Source organism: Nerophis lumbriciformis, linkage group LG30 (assembly GCF_033978685.3).
Source record: "Nerophis lumbriciformis linkage group LG30, RoL_Nlum_v2.1, whole genome shotgun sequence".
Classification (NCBI taxonomy): Eukaryota; Metazoa; Chordata; class Actinopteri; order Syngnathiformes; family Syngnathidae; genus Nerophis; species Nerophis lumbriciformis.
Genome location: NC_084577.2, coordinates 31,725,087 through 31,747,586, shown reverse-complemented (window position 1 = coordinate 31,747,586; position 22,500 = coordinate 31,725,087). Strand labels below are relative to the sequence as shown.

Below are 22,500 nucleotides of genomic sequence, written 5' to 3'. Positions count from 1 at the left end.
TTCTGGACCACCATCCGCCGCCTCAGGAAGGGGAAGCGGTGCAGTGTCAACACCGTGTATGGTGGGGATGGTGTTCTGCTCACCTCGACTGTGGATGTTGTGGATCGGTGGAGAGAATACTTCGAAGACCTCCTCAATCCTACCAGCACGTCTTCCTATGAGGAAGCAGGGCCTGGGGAATCTGTGGTGGGCTCTCCTATTTCTGTGGCTGAGGTTGCCGAGGTAGTTAAAAAGCTCCTCGGTGGCAAGGCCCCGGGGGTGGATGAGATCCGCCCGGAGTTCCTTAAGGCTCTGGATGTTGTGGGGCTGTCTTGGTTGACAAGACTCTGCAACATCGCGTGGACATCGGGGGCGGTACCTCTGGATTGGCAGACCGGGGTGGTGGTTCCTCTCTTTAAGAAGGGAAACCGGAGGGTGTGTTCCAACTATCGTGGGATCACACTCCTCAGCCTTCCCGGTAAGGTCTATTCAGGTGTACTGGAGAGGAGGCTACGCCGGATAGTCGAACCTCGGATTCAGGAGGAACAGTGTGGTTTTCGTCCTGGTCGTGGAACTGTAGACCAGCTCTGTACTCTCGGCAGGGTCCTTGAGGGTGCATGGGAGTTTGCCCAACCAGTCTACATGTGTTTTGTGGACTTGGAGAAGGCATTCGACCGTGTACCCCGGGAAGTCCTGTGGGGAGTGCTCAGAGAGTATGGGGTAACGGACTGCCTTATTGTGGCAGTCCGCTCCCTGTATGATCAGTGTCAGAGCTTGGTCCGCATTGCCGGCAGTAAGTCGGACACGTTTCCAGTGAGGGTTGGAATCCGCCAAGGCTGCCCTTTGTCACCCATTCTGTTCATAACCTTTATGGACAGAATTTCTAGGCGCAGTCAGGGCATTGAGGGGATCCGGTTTGGTGGCTGCAGGATTAGGTCACTGCTATTTGCAGATGATGTGGTCCTGATGGCTTCCTCCGGCCAAGATCTTCAGCTCTCACTGGATCGGTTCGCAGCCGAGTGTGAAGCGACTGGGATGGGAATCAGCACCTCCAAGTCCGAGTCCATGGTTCTCTCCCGGAAAAGGGTGGAGTGCCATCTCCGGGTTGGGGAGGAGATCTTGCCCCAAGTGGAGGAGTTCAAGTACCTCGGAGTCTTGTTCACGAGTGAGGGAAGAGTGGATGGTGAGATCGACAGGCGGATCGGTGCGGCGTATTCAGTAATGCGGACGCTGTATCGATCCGTTGTGGTGAAGAAGGAGCTGAGCCGGAAGGCAAAGCTCTCGATTTACCAGTCGATCTACGTTCCCATCCTCACCTATGGTCATGAGCTTTGGGTCATGACCGAAAGGACAAGATCACGGGTACAAGCGGCCGAAATGAGTTTCCTCCGCCGAGTGGCGGGGCTCTCCCTTAGAGATAGGGTGAGAAGCTCTGTCATCCGGGGGGAGCTCAAAGTAAAGCCGCTGCTCCTCCACATGGAGAGGAGCCAGATGAGGTGGTTCGGGCATCTGGTCAGGATGCCACCCGAACGCCTCCCTAGGAAGGTGTTTCGGGCACGTCCGACCGGTAGGAGGCCACGGGGAAGACCCAGGACACGCTGGGAAGACTATCTCTCCCGGCTGGCCTGGGTACGCCTCGGGATCCCCCGGGAGGAGCTGGACGAAGTGGCTGGGGAGAGGGAAGTCTGGGCTTCCCTGCTTAAGCTGCTGTCCCCGCGACCCGACCTCGGATAAGCGGAAGAAGATGGATGGATGGATGGATGATCTAATCTGATGTGCCCAAGCCAGATACCTGCCATCTTTTCTTGGATGCTAGTTGATTAATGTCGGGGCTAAAGGCTTTGAGCTGAGGCAACCTTCATTATCCAACCAAGGTGTTCATCAGTCATTATATCTCGTAGTCCACCCGGACCACAGTCTTGGGGGCGTGCTTTAAAGGCACTGCCTTTATCGTCCTCCACGAGCTGTCGTCACGTCTGCTTTTCATCCATTCCAACAACGTGCCGGTCCGATCACTAAATATGTGCGACTTCAGCACGCACACACATATGTAAATGCAAGGCATACTTGGCCAACAGCGATACAGGCTACACTGAGGGTGGCCGTATAAATAACTTTAACACTGTTACAAATATGCGCCACACTGTGAACCCACACCAAACAAGAATGACAAACACATCCGCACCGTAACACAACATAAACACAACAAAACAAATACCCAGAATCCCATGCAGCCCTAACTCTTCAGGTTCTTATATTATCTTCATGCAACCAGAAGGAGCTTTTATAAACTTTTTGAAAAAGTGTCTTTGTAACGATTATACCAAGTAACACCTTGAAAGAATCACTTTGAATAAAGAATCAATTCGAATAGAGAATCGGTTTGAATCGAGAATCAATTCGATTTGAAACTCGGCTTGAATCAAGACTCAGTTTGAATTGAAAATTGATTTCAATCAAGAATCAGTTTGAATCGAGAATCAGTTTGAATCGCGAATTGGTTTGAATCAAGAATCGGTTTTAATCGAGAATCAATTTGAGTCAAGAATCAATTTGAAATAAGAATAGGTTTGAATCGAGAATCAGTTTGAATTGAGACACGGTTTGAATTGAGAATCAATTAGAAATGGGAATCGGTTTGAATCGAGAATCAATTTGAGTCGGGAATCAGTTTGAATCAAGATTCACTTTGAATCAAGAATCAATTTGAATTGAGAATCTGTTTGAATGGAGAATGAATTAGAATGGAATGGTCAGCACAGGAGTGGTAACAGGATGGAATGGTCAGGTGACCAAATATTACCACACCTGTTAATGATACTCAACTTTCAGAGTCTAAAAGACAAGAAGACTCAAAGTGAATCAAACAAGTTTGCAAGACTGAAATGACTCAGATGATGATGTTGTTGTTAGTATTAATATTATTTGTTATTGTTATTATTGTTATTGTTTTTATTATTATTATTATTAATATTATTATTAAAAGATGTGAAAAACTTTGGGAAGAGTGAGTGGGACACGTGCGAAGGTGTGAGGTGTGTCAGTGTACGTGTCAGAGAGTTGAGGTCATGGCTTCTGGGCAGCAGCATTAATGTGTTCACCACATGGCTGCAGAGGGAAGCTCGGCCACATCAAAGACAAAGCTCAGTGCCAAATAAGTCCGCCGTCAGAGCGTACTAGCAGACAGGAAGTACTACGAGCAACTAGGGACTCCTGGTTTCCTGTCCAGTCTTAAACACCTCTCATCACACGTTCATCCACACACTAACACGTGTCACTTGAACACCTCTCCATCACACGTTCATCCACACACTAACACAACACTGTGACACTTGAACACCTCTCATCACACGTTCATCCACACACTAGCACAACACTGTGACACATGAACACCTCTCATCACACGTTCATCCACACACTAGCACAACACTGTGACACTTGAACACCTCTCATCACACGTTCATCCACACACTAACACAACACTGACACATGAACACCTCTCATCACACGTTCATCCACACACTAACACAACACTGTGACACTTGAACACCTCTCATCACACGTTCATCCACACACTAACACAACACTGTGACACTTGAACACCTCTCATCACACGTTCATCCACACACTAACACGTGTCACTTGAACACCTCTCCATCACACGTTCATCCACACACTAACACAACACTGTGACACTTGAACACCTCTCATCACACGTTCATCCACACACTAGCACAACACTGTGACACATGAACACCTCTCATCACACGTTCATCCACACACTAGCACAACACTGTGACACTTGAACACCTCTCATCACACGTTCATCCACACACTAACACAACACTGACACATGAACACCTCTCATCACACGTTCATCCACACACTAACACAACACTGTGACACTTGAACACCTCTCATCACACGTTCATCCACACACTAACACAACACTGACACATGAACACCTCTCATCACACGTTCATCCACACACTAGCACAACACTGTGACACATGAACACCTCTCATCACACGTTCATCCACACACTAACACAACACTGACACATGAACACCTCTCATCACACGTTCATCCACACACTAGCACAACACTGTGACACTTGAACACCTCTCATCACACGTTCATCCACACACTAACACAACACTGTGACACTTAAACACCTCTCATCACACCTTCATCCACACACTAACACAACACTGTGACACATGAACACCTCTCATCACACGTTCATCCACACACTAACACAACACTGTGACACATGAACACCTCTCATCACACGTTCATCCACACACTAACACAACACTGTGACACTTAAACACCTCTCATCACACGTTCATCCACACACTAACACAACACTGTGACACATGAACACCTCTCATCACACGTTCATCCACACACTAGCACAACACTGTGACACTTGAACACCTCTCATCACACGTTCATCCACACACTAACACAACACTGACACATGAACACCTCTCATCACACGTTCATCCACACACTAGCACAACACTGTGACACATGAACACCTCTCATCACACGTTCATCCACACACTAACACAACACTGACACATGAACACCTCTCATCACACGTTCATCCACACACTAGCACAACACTGTGACACTTGAACACCTCTCATCACACGTTCATCCACACACTAACACAACACTGTGACACTTAAACACCTCTCATCACACCTTCATCCACACACTAACACAACACTGTGACACATGAACACCTCTCATCACACGTTCATCCACACACTAACACAACACTGTGACACATGAACACCTCTCATCACACGTTCATCCACACACTAACACAACACTGTGACACTTAAACACCTCTCATCACACGTTCATCCACACACTAACACAACACTGTGACACATGAACACCTCTCATCACACGTTCATCCACACACTAGCACAACACTGTGACACTTGAACACCTCTCATCACACGTTCATCCACACACTAACACAACACTGACACATGAACACCTCTCATCACACGTTCATCCACACACTAGCACAACACTGTGACACATGAACACCTCTCATCACACGTTCATCCACACACTAACACAACACTGACACATGAACACCTCTCATCACACGTTCATCCACACACTAGCACAACACTGTGACACTTGAACACCTCTCATCACACGTTCATCCACACACTAACACAACACTGTGACACTTAAACACCTCTCATCACACCTTCATCCACACACTAACACAACACTGTGACACATGAACACCTCTCATCACACGTTCATCCACACACTAACACAACACTGTGACACATGAACACCTCTCATCACACGTTCATCCACACACTAACACAACACTGTGACACTTGAACACCTCTCATCACACGTTCATCCACACACTAACACAACACTGTGACACTGGAACACCTCTCATCACACGTTCATCCACACACTAACACAACACTGTGACACTTAAACACCTCTCATCACACGTTCATCCACACACTAACACAACACTGTGACACTTAAACACCTCTCATCACACGTTCATCCACACACTAACACAACACTGTGACACATGAACACCTCTCATCACACGTTCATCCACACACTAGCACAACACTGTGACACTTGAACACCTCTCATCACACGTTCATCCACACACTAACACAACACTGACACATGAACACCTCTCATCACACGTTCATCCACACACTAACACAACACTGTGACACTTGAACACCTCTCATCACACGTTCATCCACACACTAGCACAACACTGTGACACATGAACACCTCTCATCACACGTTCATCCACACACTAGCACAACACTGTGACACTTGAACACCTCTCATCACACGTTCATCCACACACTAACACAACACTGTGATACTTAAACACCTCTCATCACACCTTCATCCACACACTAACACAACACTGTGACACATGAACACCTCTCATCACACGTTCATCCACACACTAACACAACACTGTGACACATGAACACCTCTCATCACACGTTCATCCACACACTAACACAACACTGTGACACTTGAACACCTCTCATCACACGTTCATCCACACACTAACACAACACTGTGACACTGGAACACCTCTCATCACACGTTCATCCACACACTAACACAACACTGTGACACTTAAACACCTCTCATCACACGTTCATCCACACACTAACACAACACTGTGACACTTAAACACCTCTCATCACACGTTCATCCACACACTAACACAACACTGTGACACATGAACACCTCTCATCACACGTTCATCCACACACTAACACAACACTGTGACACTTGAACACCTCTCATCACACGTTCATCCACACACTAACACAACACTGTGACACTTAAACACCTCTCATCACACGTTCATCCACACACTAACACAACACTGTGACACTTAAACACCTCTCATCACACGTTCATCCACACACTAACACAACACTGTGACACATGAACACCTCTCATCACACGTTCATCCACACACTAACACAACACTGTGACACTTGAACACCTCTCATCACACGTTCATCCACACACTAACACAACACTGTGACACTTGAACACCTCTCATCACACGTTCATCCACACACTAACACAACACTGTGACACTTAAACACCTCTCATCACACGTTCATCCACACACTAACACAACACTGTGACACTTAAACACCTCTCATCACACGTTCATCCACACACTAACACAACACTGTGACACTTGAACACCTCTCATCACACGTTCATCCACACACTAACACATGTCACACAACACTGTGACACTTGAACACCTCTCCATCACACGTTCATCCACACACTAACACGTGTCACACTTGAACACCTCTCATCACACGTTCATCCACACACTAACACAACACTGTGACACATGAACACCTCTTATCTCACGTTCATCCACACACTAACACATGTCACACAACACTGTGACACTTGAACACCTCTCCATCACACGTTCATCCACACACTAACACAACACTGTGACACTTGAACACCTCTCATCACACGTTCATCCACACACTAACACAACACTGTGACACATGAACACCTCTCATCACACGTTCATCCACACACTAACACAACACTGTGACACTTGAACACCTCTCATCACACGTTCATCCACACACTAACACAACACTGTGAAACTGGAACACCTCTCATCACACGTTCATCCACACACTAACACAACACTGTGACACTTAAACACCTCTCATCACACGTTCATCCACACACTAACACAACACTGTGACACTTAAACACCTCTCATCACACGTTCATCCACACACTAACACAACACTGTGACACATGAACACCTCTCATCACACGTTCATCCACACACTAACACAACACTGTGACACTTGAACACCTCTCATCACACGTTCATCCACACACTAACACAACACTGTGACACTTAAACACCTCTCATCACATGTTCATCCACACACTAACACAACACTGTGACACTTAAACACCTCTCATCACACGTTCATCCACACACTAACACAACACTGTGACACATGAACACCTCTCATCACACGTTCATCCACACACTAACACAACACTGTGACACTTGAACACCTCTCATCACACGTTCATCCACACACTAACACAACACTGTGACACTTGAACACCTCTCATCACACGTTCATCCACACACTAACACAACACTGTGACACTTAAACACCTCTCATCACACGTTCATCCACACACTAACACAACACTGTGACACTTGAACACCTCTCATCACACGTTCATCCACACACTAACACATGTCACACAACACTGTGACACTTGAACACCTCTCCATCACACGTTCATCCACACACTAACACGTGTCACACTTGAACACCTCTCATCACACGTTCATCCACACACTAACACAACACTGTGACACATGAACACCTCTTATCTCACGTTCATCCACACACTAACACATGTCACACAACACTGTGACACTTGAACACCTCTCCATCACACGTTCATCCACACACTAACACAACACTGTGACACTTGAACACCTCTCATCACACGTTCATCCACACACTAACACAACACTGTGACACATGAACACCTCTCATCACACGTTCATCCACACACTAACACAACACTGTGACACTTAAACACCTCTCATCACACGTTCATCCACACACTAACACGTGTCACACAACACTGTGACACATGAACACCTCTCCATCACACGTTCATCCACACACTAACACAACACTGTGACACATGAACACCTCTCATCACACGTTCATCCACACACTAACACAACACTGTGACACTTAAACACCTCTCATCACACGTTCATCCACACACTAACACAACACTGTGACACTTGAACACCTCTCATCACACGTTCATCCACACACTAACACAACACTGTGACACTTGAACACCTCTCATCACACGTTCATCCACACTTTAACACATGTCACACAACACTGTGACACATGAACACCTCTCATCACACGTTCATCCACACACTAACACAACACTGTGACACATGAACACCTCTCATCACATGTTCATCCACACACTAACACGTGTCACACAACACTGTGACACTTGAACACCTCTCATCACACGTTCATCCACACACTAACACATGTCACACAACAATGTGACACTTGAACACCTCTCCATCACACATTCATCCACACACTAACACGTGTCACTTGAACACCTCTCCATCACACGTTCATCCACACACTAACACGTGTCACTTGAACACCTCTCCATCACACGTTCATCCACACACTAACACGTGTCACTTGAACACCTCTCATCACACGTTCATCCACACACTAACACGTGTCACTTGAACACCTCTCATCACACGTTCATCCACACACTAACACGTGTCACACAACACTGTGACACTTGAACACCTCTCCATCACACGTTCATCCAGACACTAAAACAACACTGTGACACTTGAACACCTCTCATCACACGTTCATCCACACACTAACACATGTCACACAACACTGTGACACTTGAACACCTCTCCATCACACGTTCATCCACACACTAACACGTGCCACTTGAACACCTCTCATCACACGTTCATCCACACACGAACACAACACTGTGACACTTGAACACCTCTCATCACACATTCATCCACACACTAACACATGTCACACAACACTGTGACACTTGAACACCTCTCCATCACACATTCATCCACACACTAACACGTGTCACTTGAACACCTCTCCATCACACGTTCATCCACACACTAACACGTGTCACTTGAACACCTCTCCATCACACGTTCATCCACACACTAACACGTGTCACTTGAACACCTCTCATCACACGTTCATCCACACACTAACACGTGTCACTTGAACACCTCTCATCACACGTTCATCCACACACTAACACGTGTCACACAACACTGTGACACTTGAACACCTCTCCATCACACGTTCATCCACACACTAAAACAACACTGTGACACTTGAACACCTCTCATCACACGTTCATCCACACACTAACACATGTCACACAACACTGTGACACTTGAACACCTCTCCATCACACGTTCATCCACACACTAACACGTGCCACTTGAACACCTCTCATCACACGTTCATCCACACACGAACACAACACTGTGACACTTGAACACCTCTCCATCACACGTTCATCCACACACTAACACGTGTCACTTGAACACCTCTCCATCACACGTTCATCCACACACTAACACGTGTCACACAAGAGGTTGATTGCTTTATTTGGTCTGTCCCGTGCACATTATGTACCGTAATTTACGCACTATAAGCCGCCACTTTTTTTCTACGCTTTGAACCCTGCGGCTTACAAAATGGCGCGTTTAATTTAATTTCTTTTAAAAGGCATATGTTTTATTTTTTTTTGCTATGGCGCCATCTCTTGGATGAGTTAACTCACTGCAGGTGCTGCAAGGTCCTTCCACCGGAACTATAAATGCTGTGCTTTTTATTCATGTGTTCATTTCCATGACTATTCACATCCAAACTATGAATGAACACATGTGGAGTTATGTACTTGTATGTAGGGTCAAAAGTATTGGTGGTTGATGAAGAAGTGAGTATAAATACATGAATGTGTACTCACCGTGCAGCGGGGACCCTGAAGGACTACTGGAGAGTCCAGGTATGGGACTACAGCGACCCCCCATGCTTCCTCCCAGGACACAGCCGCCTCCTCCCAGGCCGCCGCCGCCGCCGCCTGCCCCGCCTCCATAGGCGGCCGCTCTGTTCAAGTCCTGCTCGATGTCCTCCAGGCCCGCACTCTTCTGGAAGCGGGACATCCGGTTGACCACCCGCGGGGACAAGTGTGTGCGGGTGCAGGGGGCGCCGCCGTACGGGTTGATGGGGAATACGTGCGTGGTACCACGAAGTGTACTGATGGCCACCCAGCGACTGTCTTGGCTGAAACACATGTCCTGGACCTGGAGGGAAAACATCAGCATCATCATCATATACACACACATATATATACACACAAATGCATATATATACATATATATATATATATATATGTATGTGTGGGAAAAAAAATCACAAGACTATTTCATCTCTACAGGCCTGTTTCATGAGGGGGGGTTCCCTCAATCATCAGGAGATTTTAATGGGAGCATTCACATACCATGGTTTATATAGGGCACAGAGTGGGTGGGTACAGGCTGGCGTAGGGGCGTGGTGATTGGCTCATGTGTTATCTAGGAGGTGTTTCCGTCTGTGGCGGCATGCTGTTACAATTTCGCTGCGCTTGTTGAGGGATGACAGGTCTGGACGGTAAATAATAAACCGTTTTTCTTTCAGGCATAGGTTGCATCTTTTATTACCACTATTGTAAGGTGTGCTGGATGCAAGAATTTGCCATGTTATTGAATATTCAACATTATTGTCTTTGAGGTCCCAAATGTGTTTGCTGAGTTCTGTGGTATTCCGCAGGTTTTTGTTCCTGAAAGAAGCCTTGTGATTGTTCCATCTGGTTTTGAATTCTCCCTCGGTTAATCCTACATATGTGTCGGATGTGTTAATGTCCTTGCGTGTTACCTTAGATTGGTAGACAACTGATGTTTGTAAGCACCCCCCGTTGAGAGGGCAATCAGGTTTCTTTCCACAATTACATCCTTTGTTGGTTTTGGAGTCGCTCTGTCTGAGGGCCGACGGCTCATTTGCAATTGTTTTGTTGTGGATTGAGATGATTTGTCGTATATTGTTCATGCAGCTGTAGCTCAATTTAATGTTGTTCTTGTTGAATACTTTTCTTAGGGTGTTGTCTTTGGGAAAGTGTTTGTCAATCAGATTGAGGAATTTGTGTCCAATGTTAGTTGAGACGTTTTTGCTGTATGGGGGGTTGTACCAGATGATGTCGTTCCGTTTTCTGTTCTTTTTTGGCTGGTTTCCTGGCGTGGGTTCATAGGTGAGGGTGAAATTGTATCCGCTTTCATCAAGGGCTTTTTGGTACGGGGGGGTTGCTTGGTCAAATTCAGCTTTGCTAGATGACAGCATCGATTTACCGTGATGACGGACTGGCAGTGTGTCGCGCCTCGCCAAGGAGCAGCGAGAATACCAAGAAGCGCATATGCCAAATTTTCAAAGAGAACGGCCTACGGATCACGATTGAAGCCAACAAGCAAACCGTCAACTTCCTTGACGTCACTTTCAACCTGAGAAATAACAGCTACCCACCATTCACGAAACCCAACACAACACTCCAATACGTGCACCATGACAGCAACCACCCACCCACCACCACGAAAAGAATACCTACCGGAATCAATAAAAGGCTATCGATGCTGTCATCTAGCAAAGCTGAATTTGACCAAGCAACCACCCTGCACAAGTCACCACCTCATCACAGGGCCAACACAGATAGACAAACAACATTCACACTCACATATAGCATTCTAAGTCATAAAATATGGCAAGTACGAGGTGGCTAACAATGCAGCGAGCAGGAGTGCTAAAATAAACATCCAAAAAGCGCCAAAAATACTCCTGTGACCTGAATATGAACAAGTATTAGTGATGTTGTTATTATAGGCGCTAACGCAGAGGAACTACTTTTTGTAACGAGGCGCTGTGATCGAGCTCATGCTACTATATTGACATATTAAGCTGCTGCGTGGCCTCTGAGTTGGTGTAAGTGAATTCAATCATGTCTCTCACCTGGATAGTAGAAGGTTGTGGACATAAACCCACAAGTTGGTCAACTTTCACATCCAACTTAGACCCGGAGATGGCCAGAAAGACACTCATATTTGTGGTACGGATGATGATGAATTGTTGATGTAAAGGGGAAGATACAACCATCCCATCAGTCTTTACCCCAGTGAGAGCAGACATTGTACAGTAAGTGATTGTGTTTGTTTGCTGTCTCTCATCAAATCTGCCATAATTAGTAGTCTTCTTGTTGTTGAAGGGAAAATGATCGAAATATGTAAATATGACATGTTGTTATGAATGTTACTAGATACTACATATATACTTAGTGTGTTTATAAAATATGTAAAGAAGACATGTTATTATGAATGTTACTGGGCGGTATAGCTCGGTTGGTAGAGCGGCCGTGCCAGCAACTTGAGGGTTGCAGGTTCGATCCCCGCTTCCGCCGTCCTAGTCACTGCCGTTGTGTCCTTGGGCAAGACACTTGACCCACCTGCTCCCAGTGCCACCCACACTGCTTTAAATGGAACGTAGATATTGGCTTTCACTATGTAAAGCGCTGAGAAATAGCGCTATATAAATGTAATTCACTTCACACTTCACTACTACATGACATATATACTTAGTGTGTATATAAAATATGTAAATATTACATATTTTGAATGTTACTACATGACATATGTACTTACAGTGTGTATATAAAATATGTACATATTACATGTTATTGTGAATGTTACTAGATACTACATATATACTTAGTGTGTCTATAAAAAATGTACATATTACATGTTATTGTGAATGTTACTAGATACTACATATATACTTACAGTGTGTCTATAAAATATGTAAATATTACATGTTATTATGATTGTTACTACATTGCATATATACTTACAGTGTGTATATAAAATATGTAAATATTACATGTTATTATGAATGTTACTACATGACATATATACTTACAGTGTGTATATAAAATATGTAAATAATACATGTTATTATGAATGTTACTACATGACATATATACTTACAGTGTGTATATAAAATATGTACATATTACATGTTATTGTGAATGTTACTAGATACTACATATATACTTACAGTGTGTATATAAAATATGTAAATATTACATGTTATTATGATTGTTACTACATTGCATATATACTTACAGTATGTATATAAAATATGTACATATTACATGTTATTGTGAATGTTACTAGATACTACATATATACTTACAGTGTGTATATAAAATATGTAAATATTACATGTTATTATGAATGTTACTACATGACATATATACTTACAGTGTGTATATAAAATATGTAAATAATACATGTTATTATGAATGTTACTACATGACATATATACTTACAGTGTGTATATAAAAAATTTAAATAATACATGTTATTATGAATGTTACTACATGACATATATACTTACAGTGTGTATATAAAAAAATTAAATATTACATGTTATTATGAACGTTACTACATGACATATATACTTACAGTGTGTATATAAAATATGTACATATTACATGTTATTGTGAATGTTACTAGATACTACATATATACTTACAGTGTGTCTATAAAATATGTAAATATTACATGTTATTATGATTGTTACTACATTGCATATATACTTACAGTGTGTATATAAAATATGTAAATATTACATGTTATTATGAATGTTACTACATGACATATATACTTAGTGTGTATATAAAATATGTAAATATTACATATTATGAATGTTACTACATGACATATATACTTACAGTGTGTATATAAAATATGTACATATTACATGTTATTGTGAATGTTACTAGATACTACATATATACTTACAGTGTGTATATAAAATATGTAAATATTACATGTTATTATGATTGTTACTACATTACATATATACTTACAGTGTGTATATAAAATATGTAAATATTACATGTTATTATGAATGTTACTACATGACATATATACTTAGTGTGTATATAAAATATGTAAATATTACATGTTATTATGATTGTTACTACATTGCATATATACTTACAGTGTGTATATAAAATATGTAAATATTACATGTTATTATGAATGTTACTACATGACATATATACTTACAGTGTGTATATAAAATATGTAAATAATACATGTTATTATGAATGTTACTACATGACATATATACTTACAGTGTGTATATAAAATATGTAAATATTACATGTTATTATGAATGTTACTACATGACATATATACTTACAGTGTGTATATAAAATATGTAAATAATACATGTTATTATGAATGTTACTACATGACATATATACTTAGTGTGTATATAAAATATGTAAATAATACATGTTATTATGATTGTTACTACATTGCATATATACTTACAGTATGTATATAAAATATGTACATATTACATGTTATTGTGAATGTTACTAGATACTACATATATACTTACAGTGTGTATATAAAATATGTAAATATTACATGTTATTATGAATGTTACTACATGACATATATACTTACAGTGTGTATATAAAATATGTAAATAATACATGTTATTATGAATGTTACTACATGACATATATACTTACAGTGTGTATATAAAAAATGTAAATAATACATGTTATTATGAATGTTACTACATGACATATATACTTACAGTGTGTATATAAAAAATTTAAATATTACATATTATGAATGTTACTACATGACATATATACTTACAGTGTGTATATAAAATATGTAAATATTACATGTTATTATGAATGTTATTACATTACATATATACTTACAGTGTGTATATAAAATATGTAAATATTACATGTTATTATGAACGTTACTACATGACATATATACTTACAGTGTGTATATAAAATATGTACATATTACATGTTATTGTGAATGTTACTAGATACTACATATATACTTACAGTGTGTCTATAAAATATGTAAATATTACATGTTATTATGATTGTTACTACATTGCATATATACTTACAGTGTGTATATAAAATATGTAAATATTACATGTTATTATGAATGTTACTACATGACATATATACTTACAGTGTGTATATAAAATGTGTAAATAATACATATTATTATGAATGTTACTACATGACATATATACTTACAGTGTGTATATAAAATATGTAAATATTACATGTTATTATGAATGTTATTACATTACATATATACTTACAATGTGTATATAAAATATGTAAATATTACATGTTATTATGAATGTTATTACATTACATATATACTTACAGTGTGTATATAAAATATGTAAATATTACATGTTATTATGAATGTTACTACATGACATATATACTTACAGTGTGTATATAAAATATGTAAATATTACATGTTATGAATGTTACTACATTACATATATACTTAGTGTGTATATAAAATATGTAAATATTACATGTTATTATGAATGTTATTACATTACATGTATACTTACAGTGTGTATATAAAATATGTAAATATTACATGTTATTATGAATGTTACTAGATACTACATATACTGTATACACACAGTGTGTTCATTAAGACCTTTATGGATGTTTTTGGATGTTTCGGAGCACTTTATAGGCGGAATAGAGCGACTCTCATTGACTCTACGATTTAGAATGCATAAAGAAAGAAAAGCGTGTATTCTTGTCTTACATAAGGATTGTGAATGATAGACAATTTAAAAAGTTCTAAATAAAAAGTGGAATGAATAAAAAATGTGACGGTCCAAATGTGTGCGCAGTGCCAGTTGGAGGTGTGTGCTCAAAGGCACTAAGGACAGAGAGTGGAGTGGATGAAAGTTTCCTTCTCGCGACTGAGCACAGGTCCAGTTTGCTTGGGTCTGGGAGTTGCTCGACTTTGTGCTTATCAGCCCCGCTCGCCTGACTGGCAGCCGCCACGTTGTTGATAAGGTGTCTCTGAACCCAAGACTTTATCACTGCCAACTGGCTGTGTGCGTAACCCTTGACCCGCGCACCACGTGTTGACACAAGGCCACATCAAAGTGGAGCCGGTGTCAGCGGACCTGCCGCTCGGTCACAGATTAACTCCTGACAGGCGCTACTGTTGTCCCGCTCGATAACTCTGAACCCAACAAGGACTCACTGCTTTTGTTGACTAAACACTTCCAAGTCACACCGCATGCAAAACATGTCCATAGCTGTCAGCATCATCCCATAATTATATATATATATATATATATATATATATATATATATATATATATATATATATATATATATATATGTCTTAATAAGGTTATCCAAAAAATAGTGCTCGATACCGTAGTAGAGCGCAATATATGTATGTGTGGGAAAAAAAATCACAAGACTATTTCATCTCTACAGGCCTGTTTCATGAGGGGGGGTACCCTCAATCATCAGGAGATTTTAATGGGAGCATTCGCATACCATGGTTTATATAGGGCACAGAGTGGGTGGGTACAGGCTGGCGTAGGGGCGTGGTGATTGGCTCATGTGTTACCTAGGAGGTGTTTCCGTCTGTGGCGGCATGCTGATACACTTTCGCTGCGCTTGTTGAGGGATGACAGGTCTGGAAGGTAAATAATAAACAGTTTCTCTTTCAAGCATAGGTTGCATCTTTTATTACCACTATTGTAAGGTGTGCTGGATGCAAGAATTTGCCATGTTATTGAATATTCAACATTATTGTCTTTGAGGTCCCAAATGTGTTTGCTGAGTTCTGTGGTATTTCGCAGGTTTTTGTTCCTGAAAGAAGCCTTGTGATTGTTCCATCTGGTTTTGAATTCTCCCTCGGTTAATCCTACATATGTGTCGGATGTGTTAATGTCCTTGCGTGTTACCTTAGATTGGTAGACAACTGATGTTTGTAAGCACCCCCCGTTGAGAGGGCAATCAGGTTTCTTTCGACAGTTGCAACCTTTGTTGGTTTTGGAGTCGCTCTGTCCGGGGGCCGACGGCTCATTTGCAATTGTTTTGTTGTGGTTTGAGATAATTTGTCGTATATTGTTCATACAGCTGTAGCTCAATTTAATGTTGTTCTTGTTGAATACTTTTCTTAGGGTGTTGTCTTTGGGAAAGTGTTTGTCAATCAGATTGAGGAATTTGTGTCCAATGTTAGTTGAGACGTTTTTGCTGTATGGGGGGTTGTACCAGATGATGTCATTTCGTTTTCTGTTCTTTTTTGGCTGGTTTCCTGGTGTGGGTTCATAGGTGAGGGTGAAATTGTATCCGCTTTCATCAAGGGCTTTTTGGTACGGGGGGGTTGCTTGGTCAAATTCAGCTTTGCTAGATGACAGCATCGATAGCCTTTTATTAATTCCGGTAGGTATTCTTTTCGTGGTGGTGGGTGGGTGGTTGCTGTCATGGTGCACGTATTGGAGTGTTGTGTTGGGTTTCGTGAATGGTTGGTAGCTGTTATTTCTCAGGTTGAAAGTGACGTCAAGGAAGTTGACGGTTTGCTTGTTGGCTTCAATCGTGATCCGTAGGCCGTTCTCTTTGAAAATTTGGCATATGCGCTTCTTGGTATTCTCGCTGCTCCTTGGCGAGGCGCGACACACTGCCAGTCCGTCATCACGGTAAATACCAAGGTTCAGATTGAGGCTATATATATATATATATATATATATAGACTTTCCTACACATTTGTGTGTACAATTAGGATGAAAGTAGTGCTGTTCCGTTGTGGACAAGATGAATAATCATGGTTGTTTTGATTATTCATTTATATTATCAATGAATATTTATTATGTAAAAGCTAGTTTTCCTTTTTGTCTCAAGTGAAGATTGTGATGTTCTGTGAGCACTGATGGGTGACACCTGTGTCCAGGTAACCACTGTGTCACACTACAATCAAAGTCTTCCACCCAATCTTTGCAATATTTCTTATTTTATATCAAACACATGAGACAACTAAATGTGTGCTAATATGCTTTTATACAACACAATTCATATTCCACTTATCCAAGGTCGGGTCGCGGGGGCAGCAGCCTAAGCAGGGAAGCCCAGACTTCCCTCTCCCCAGCCAACTTTGTCCAGCTCCTCCCGGGGGATCCTGAGGCGTTCCCAGGCCAGCCGGGAGACATAGTCTTCCCAACGTGTCCTGGGTCTTCCCTGTGGCCTCCTACTGGTTCATATTATTATTATTATTATTATTATTATATTATTACTATCCAGATTTTGGCGCGCTCTACCTTCCATATTTTTCAACCCACTTCAAGCGTTCCACTGTCAAAACATTCCTCTTAGTCAGGACAAAAAACAAAAAAGTTGTTTTTTGAACTGGAAAAATTCATGATTTTCCTGAAATTCCAGGAATTCCATAATACAATTTCTGAATTAAAAATGTTACTAATCCAACATTTCTTGATCGTTTTGAAAAATTCCAACACCAACCATTTCAACTCATTCAGAACATTCACTTTTTTTTATTTTTTTTACCATTTTTACCAAAAAATTCCCGCTTTTCCCGAAATTTCCATGAAATTCCCATTGAAAAGAATGGGACATTTTTCAAAGTTCCACAACTCCCCACATTTTTTTATCCGATTCAAACCATTCCAACTTCAAAATATTCAGTCTGTTCAGGAATTGTGTGCTCTACTTCAACAATTGAAAAAAAAATTCCCAGATTTCCTAGAATTCCCAGTTTTTAGGGACATTTTCCCCATTCAAAATGAATTATCCATATTTCTAACTTCCACAACTCCAACATTTTTCAACCGATTCAAACCATTCCACCTTCAACACATTCAACTCATCCTGGAAATTCAAACAACTATTTTTCCCCGTTCAACACATTTCCAGGAATTCCTTTTTTAGTGCGATGACTCCTCTCACATTTTTCAACCCACTTCAAGCGTTCCACTGTCAAAACATTCCTCTTAGTCAGGACAAAAAAACAAGTTGGTTTAAGAACTTGAGAAATTCCCGGTTTTCCTGAAAATCCATAATACCATTTTTCAATGAAAAAACTGTTACTACTTCAACATTTCTTGACCCATTTAAACAATTCCAACACCAACCAATTCAGGACATTCATGCTCCTCATCATTTTCAAAGAAATCCCGCTTTTCCCCAAATTTCCAGGAAGTTCCCATTGAAATGAATGGGACATTTTTCCAAGTTGCACAATTCCCACATTTTTCAAGCTATTGAAAGCATTCCAACATCAACACATTCCACTCATCCTGGACATTCTAACTAACGCTTTCCCAACTTCCAAACCTAATTCCAGTTTTCCTGGAAATTCAAGCTCTTCAACATTGAAACCATTCCAATGTGTACTACATTCTGTCAGCATTCCACTTCCTTCAAGAATCGCCTCACCTAACATGAGAAGGTGTTCAGGTAGCATCTAATGCGTTCATTTGAGCTAGCATGCTAACTCAGGTGAAGTGAATGGGAGACTCACCTTGGCCTCGGTCTCCCCGCGGTGCAAGGTGTACAGGTGGTGCACGGCACTCTGGGAGGAGGTCCATGGGTGGGTGAGGACCTGGAAGACGTGGAAGTCATGACCCAGGATGTCAGCGGTCACCAGCAGCATACCTGCACACCACATGGAGGCACAGGTGAGCATGCAGGATGTCTCAAGGTATTTATTTCTCTATCCTTTGGAAGCACGGTTACATTGTGTTGCTATGGCAACCACTGATGTACATGCCATACATGCATGGCAGCACATTCAACTTCTGATACATCGAGCGTTAACCTGACCCATCGATATCAGCGTAATCCACACGACACACTTGAGTTATTTTGTAGACTAACAGATACTACATTGCTTCATTTGGAAACAATTAAGGTATGTAAATAAACATTTCTGTGTAAATAACTCATTTCACAACATATATATATATATATATATATATATATATTTGCGACTTGCGGCTAATAAAAGGAAATTATTGTTTTTCTTCTAAAATTTAGTGGGTGTTGCTTATATTGTATAGTCCGGAAAATATCATTTATGTTTTTAGCATTTTTCCCCAGAGTAAAAAAGCGTCAAACTGGCCCCGCACGTTAATAGTTTCCAGTACGTGTCCCTGGGCCGTGCGCTTTTTAGTCTGGAAAATATGGTAATCTTCCACCAAATGGGGGGAACATGTTATTTTGTAGACTAACAGATACTACATTGCTTCATTTGGAAACAATTAAGGTATGTAAATAAACATTTCTGTGTAAATAACTCATTTCACAACATATATATATATATATATTTGCGACTTGCGGCTAATAAAAGGAAATTATTGTTTTTCTTCTAAAATTCAGTGGGTGTTGCTTATATTGTATAGTCCGGAATATATCATTTATGTTTTTAACATTTTTCCCAGAGTAAAAAAAGCATCAAAATGGCCCCGCACGTTAATAGTTTCCAGTACGTGTCCCTGGGCCGTGCGCTTTTTAGTCTGGAAAATATGGTAATCTTCCACCAAATGGGGGGAACATGTTATTTTGTAGACTAACAGATACTACATTGCTTCATTTGGAAACAATTAAGGTATGTAAATAAACATTTCTGTGTAAATAACTCATTTCACAACATATATATATATATATATATATTTGCGACTTGCGGCTAATAAAAGGAAATTATTGTTTTTCTTCTAAAATTTAGTGGGTGTTGCTTATATTGTATAGTCCGGAAAATATAATTTATGTTTTTAGCATTTTTCCCAGAGTAAAAAAAGCATCAAAATGGCCCCGCACGTTAATAGTTTCCAGTACGTGTCCCTGGGCCGTGCGCTTTTTAGTCTGGAAAATATGGTAATCTTCCACCAAATGGGGGGACATGTTATTTTGTAGACTAACAGATACTACATTGCTTCATTTGGAAACAATTAAGGTATGTAAATAAACATTTATGTGTAAATAACTCATTTCACAACATATATATATATATATTTGCGACTTGCGGCTAATAAAAGGAAATTATTGTTTTTCTTCTAAACTTTAGTGGGTGTTGCTTATATTGTATAGTCCAGAAAATATAATTTATGTTTTTAGCATTTTTCCCAGAGTAAAAAAAGCATCAAAATGGCCCCGCACGTTAATAGTTTCCAGTACGTGTCCCTGGGCCGTGCGCTTTTTAGTCTGGAAAATATGGTAATCTTCCACCAAATGGGGGGACATGTTATTTTGTAGACTAACAGATACTACATTGCTTCATTTGGAAACAATTAAGGTATGTAAATAAACATTTATGTGTAAATAACTCATTTCACAACATATATATATATATATTTGCGACTTGCGGCTAATAAAAGGAAATTATTGTTTTTCTTCTAAACTTTAGTGGGTGTTGCTTATATTGTATAGTCCAGAAAATATAATTTATGTTTTTAGCATTTTTCCCAGAGTAAAAAAAGCATCAAAATGGCCCCGCACGTTAATAGTTTCCAGTACGTGTCCCTGGGCCGTGCGCTTTTTAGTCTGGAAAATATGGTAATCTTCCACCAAATGGGGGGAACATGTTATTTTGTAGACTAACAGATACTACATTGCTTCATTTGGAAACAATTAAGGTATGTAAATAAACATTTCTGTGTAAATAACTCATTTCACAACATATATATATATATATATATTTGCGACTTGCGGCTAATAAAAGGAAATTATTGTTTTTCTTCTAAAATTTAGTGGGTGTTGCTTATATTGTATAGTCCGGAAAATATAATTTATGTTTTTAGCATTTTTCCCAGAGTAAAAAAAGCATCAAAATGGCCCCGCACGTTAATAGTTTCCAGTACGTGTCCCTGGGCCGTGCGCTTTTTAGTCTGGAAAATATGGTAATCTTCCACCAAATGGGGGGACATGTTATTTTGTAGACTAACAGATACTACATTGCTTCATTTGGAAACAATTAAGGTATGTAAATAAACATTTATGTGTAAATAACTCATTTCACAACATATATATATATATATTTGCGACTTGCGGCTAATAAAAGGAAATTATTGTTTTTCTTCTAAACTTTAGTGGGTGTTGCTTATATTGTATAGTCCAGAAAATATAATTTATGTTTTTAGCATTTTTCCCAGAGTAAAAAAAGCATCAAAATGGCCCCGCACGTTAATAGTTTCCAGTACGTGTCCCTGGGCCGTGCGCTTTTTAGTCTGGAAAATATGGTAATCTTCCACCAAATGGGGGGAACATGTTATTTTGTAGACTAACAGATACTACATTGCTTCATTTGGAAACAATTAAGGTATGTAAATAAACATTTCTGTGTAAATAACTCATTTCACAACATATATATATATATATATATATATATATTTGCGACTTGCGGCTAAT

At 40.4% G+C, this 22,500-nt stretch overlaps 1 protein-coding gene across 1 annotated transcript in view; it reads right to left on the bottom strand.

The window, feature by feature from the left end:
* Window positions 1–22,500, bottom strand: part of bcas3 (BCAS3 microtubule associated cell migration factor) — a 283,967-nt gene that overhangs the window by 190,361 nt on the left and 71,106 nt on the right. The window contains exons 14-15 of the mRNA XM_061925915.2: window positions 19,619–19,752; window positions 10,138–10,474 (exon numbers count right to left, since the gene is read on the bottom strand). Coding sequence (XP_061781899.1) covers window positions 10,138–10,474; window positions 19,619–19,752 — 471 coding nt within the window. The remainder of the gene's footprint in view (window positions 1–10,137; window positions 10,475–19,618; window positions 19,753–22,500) is intronic.